This window comes from Oncorhynchus clarkii, chromosome 13 (genome assembly GCF_045791955.1).
Source record: "Oncorhynchus clarkii lewisi isolate Uvic-CL-2024 chromosome 13, UVic_Ocla_1.0, whole genome shotgun sequence".
Taxonomy (NCBI): Eukaryota; Metazoa; Chordata; class Actinopteri; order Salmoniformes; family Salmonidae; genus Oncorhynchus; species Oncorhynchus clarkii.
This window is the reverse complement of record NC_092159.1, coordinates 49,914,517-49,918,909: the sequence shown is the minus strand read 5'-3', so window position 1 is coordinate 49,918,909 and position 4,393 is coordinate 49,914,517. Positions and strand designations below refer to the sequence as shown.

At 45.2% G+C, this 4,393-nt stretch overlaps 1 protein-coding gene across 1 annotated transcript; it reads right to left on the bottom strand.

Moving 5' to 3' along the window:
* Window positions 1–306: 306 nt before the first annotated feature.
* LOC139424020 (somatostatin receptor type 5-like) lies at window positions 307–1,752 on the bottom strand. Its single transcript, XM_071175705.1, has one exon. It carries the CDS (start codon window positions 1,750–1,752, stop codon window positions 307–309), a length of 1,446 nt encoding a protein of 481 aa, XP_071031806.1.
* Between the last annotated feature and the right edge of the window lie 2,641 nt (window positions 1,753–4,393).

The following is a 4,393-nucleotide window of genomic DNA, read 5'->3' as shown; positions in this document are numbered from 1 at the left end:
AAACATATAAACACAGATTGAAATGATACAAATGTCTTCAGAAACAACCTAGTATATACACCGTTTTACAGGCAGTATCAAGTCATTGTAACACAAATTCCATTGGCTTGATGCAGAGTTCAAACACTCTCAGCCCGTTGATCAGAAATGTAGCATTAAAATAATGAAAGGTGCTATGGCCTTACAGAGTGCTTCTCTTCTCTATATGTGTATAGCGCTGTACATTTAAATAGACATTACTTGAATACCACAAAATATTAATGCAAGTTCCATCAGGTAACTGACTTCAGAGACAGTTATTTTACATTATAGGTAGCTTATCTCCAGTGATGAGTTCTTCTCCACTGGCTCCTCTGGCAGTGGTTTGACACACCCATTGGTGTGTCCATTATGCAGGGATGCTGGAGGCCCCAAGTTTGGGCCTTTCCCACCAATGTCACCAGCTTTGGCTTTCCTTTCTGGGGATGCAACATGCTCAGATGCCCCTGGAGCTGGCGCCTTGGGTGTTAACAGGGCCAGGGAACTCTCGGGCTGTCCGTTCCCATTCTGGGCGATCCTACAGATCTCCGTCATCTCTGTGACGTCCTCCCTGTCGTCATCATCCTCTTCCTCCTCCTCATCTCGTACGACCCTCCTCAAGCTCTCCCGGGGCTTCAGCACCCTCCCTCTCTCTTCCTGCTGCTGCTGGCGCTCTGTCAGGTCGTGGCTCTCCACCTTGCGTGAGGAGCGACACAGGGCCTTGCGGAAGCCCCGCTTAAAGTTTTCTGACAGGAAGCCGTAGACGATGGGGTTGGCGCAGCTGTTGGCGTAGCCCATTACCACAACAAAGTAGTAGAGGCCCGGGTACTCTGATGGCAGAGACACCAGCAGGTTGAGGATGTTGAGGGCGTAGAAGGGCAACCAGCAGAAGACAAACACGGCCACCACGATCACCACCATGCGCGTCACCTTGCGCTCCGATTTCCTGCGCTTGGTGGACGTGGCATGGACCTTCTTGCCAGAGCTGCGGATCTTGAAGACGATGAGCAGGTAGCAGAGGCAGATGATGAGGAGTGGGCAGAAGAAACCCACTGTGGACGTGTAGATGATAAAAGCCGCCCGCCAAATGTCGGCCGGCCGAGGCCAGGAGATATTGCAGGTGCCGCCCGTCTTGTGGACGTTGGCGAAGATTACCACAGGCAGGACCACCAGGAAGGAGATGGCCCATACTGTGCCGTTGACCACCTTGGCCACCTGGGGCCGCCGCCACTTGGAGGAGCGTATGGGATGGACCACTGCCAGGTAGCGGTCAATGCTCATGACGGTCAGGCAGAAGATGGAGGTGAACTGGTTGATGGAGTCCACGGTCATGACCAGGCGGCACATAAAGGAGCCAAAGGGCCAAAACTGGAGGGTGTTCTGGACAGCCAGGAAGGGCAGGCCCAGCATGAAGAGCTCATCAGCGATGGCCAGGTTCAGGATGTAGATGTTAGTCACAGACTCCGTCTTGGAGTAGTGCAGCACAATGTGGATGACCAGGCTGTTCCCGCCAAGGCCGATGACACAGACAATGATGTAGATGAGTGGGATGAGGACCCCTGCTACACTGGGTCCTAATGGCATCTCTGGAATGTTGGTGGAGTTGATACAGTTGAAGAGAGTGTCGTTGAGGAGGGTGTCATTAAGGAGGGTGTCGTTGCATAGTAGCAAAGACAGGGGGAGGTGGGGGTAAGGGCTGGGGACTGTTCTGTTCTCCCACATGTCCTCTGCCATCTCTGAGGGGGCGGTGAGCAGAAGTCCAGGCAGGAGAGATGGAGGAGTAGGGGGATGTCTGTCTGTCTCTCTCAACTCCCACCCATCTGTCCTGTGGAGAGACCAGAAAGACTTGTTAAACTGAGGAGATCTTTCATATCTCATTTTTTATTGAGAGGAATCTGTAGCTCAATGGAGAGAAGGAGAGACACAAATTAAAAGGGATGTGACAGACTTGATGTCTTTTTTTTAAACCTTTATTTAACTAGGCAAGTCAGTTAAGAACAAACTCTTATTTTCAATGACGGCCTAGGAACAGTGAGTTAACTGCCTGTTCAGGGGCAGAATGACAGATTTCTACCTTGTCAGCTCGGGTATTTGAACTTGCAACCTTCCAGTTACTAGTCCAACACTCTAACCACTAGGCTACCCTGCCACCCCATATGTCTGTTATGCCTCTTATGGGCTCTTTCAGGGCCAAGGCACAATAGTAGCCAGACAATACCTCATTGAGGGTTTTCCAAACAGCTTTAATTGTGTTCTTGCACTTCATTCAGGTGAAAGCCTTGTTTGGTAAATTCCCAGAAGCATGAGGTACATGAGAGAAGAAGACGTCAGTGTCTGGCTGTGTGAAAAGCTGCTGTTAAAACAAGTCTCAAGACAAATGAAGAGCTGGGGGAAACAATGAGAGTGGAAGATTAAACAAAACAAAAAAGAGCAGCAGGTGGTGGAGGTTAAATGAAATGATAAGTATGAAATTATGAAGAAGGACACCCAAACGGGATACTAGGTACGCAGCCCAGCATGAGTCAGACAAGAAATAATTAAGGCCAGACAAGGAGTGAGGGCGTGGAGAGAAATTGACCAGATCGCAACACCTGTGTGTGGCTTCTCTTTGTGGCTATTGACCCCTCAGACAAATTAAACAGAGTGTGTTCCCACAAACAGACACTGCTGGGGCTAATAATTGACATTTTATTGGTAACTAGGTACTCTGGTGCACCACAGACCACTGTGTGTAGCTCTTCTGCCAACACATATGCTGTCATTGGTGTGTATGTACTTGTGTGAATGTAAATATGGAGTGGGTGTATGTGTGCACAGTTAATGTGAGACAGGAGAAATCTCAGGTAAGCTCAAAGGCTTTGGAGGGCCCTTTTTGTATCTAGCTGTGGAGTCGCAATGCCACGCTGGGTAAACATCCACTACTGATGACGTCTAGGGGTTCTGGAACAAATTAACACCTAGCTTTCTCTCTCTCTCTATCTACCTCCTTCCTTTATACTGTGTAGATCCCATGAAAACACATATAGGAATGATCCTGGATTCATCTCTTTATGCTAAGAAGCTGTAACAGCATTGTATATCGTTTTAAATCACTTGCAAAAATGTGACTTTTATTATTTTTTATTATAAAAAAGATTATGTATTGATTTAACATAATGTCCTGGGTCAAGCATGTCATCCTTTGTCCCTTGGTACTTGGTCCTGTGTCATAGGTGCCATCATCACAAGAGAGGTATTTGGTCAGCAATGGATGTACTGAACTACAAAATGGACACATACACATGAATTCTAGGGACTTCCCACTGGGCAAAAACTGGTTGAATCAAGGTTGTTTCCATGTCATAAAAAATAAATACATGTGATGATGTTGAATCAACGTGGAAAACTGATTGGATTTGCAAAAAGTCATCAACGTAAGTCATCAACGTAAGTCATCAACGTCAGTCATCAACGTAAGTCATCAACGTAAGTCATCAACGTCAGTCATCAACGTAAGTCATCAACGTAAGTCATCAACGTCAGTCATCAACGTAAGTCATCAACGTAAGTCATCAACGTAAGTCATCAACGTAAGTCATCAACGTAAGTCATCAACGTAAGTCATCAACGTAAGTCATCAACGTCAGTCATCAACGTAAGTCATCAACGTCAGTCATCAACGTAAGTCATCAACGTAAGTCATCAACGTCAGTCATCAACGTAAGTCATCAACGTAAGTCATCAACGTAAGTCATCAACGTAAGTCATCAACGTAAGTCATCAACGTCAGTCATCAACGTAAGTCATCAACGTAAGTCATAAGTCATCAACGTCAGTCATCAACGTAAGTCATCAACGTCAGTCATCAACGTAAGTCATCAACGTAAGTCATCAACGTAAGTCATCAACGTAAGTCATCAACGTCAGTCATCAACGTCAGTCATCAACGTAAGTCATCAACGTCAGTCATCAACGTAAGTCATCAACATAAGTCATCAACGTAAGTCATCAACGTCAGTCATCAACGTAAGTCATCAACGTAAGTCATCAACGTAAGGGAATTTTGTATTTTTTTTCACCAAACTTTTAACGTAAATCCAACGTCATGGTGCAATTTTTTGTTGATTTCACGTTGACTTCACATTTGTTGACAATTCAACTAAATATACATAAAAATGAGTAGTTGAACAGACATCTGTACCAAGTGGGCTAGAACATATTTATCACCACAGTTAAATGTAATCCAGTTTAGTATATTATCATGCTTTTGAAATCTATTTGTTTCTGTCCCATGAAATATGCATAATAATATTTTCTCTGTTTTCGGAAATGTAATTTAATGAATTTCTTTCAGGAAAATCTAAACCCTACTTATAATAGCACAGACGTGAGCTGA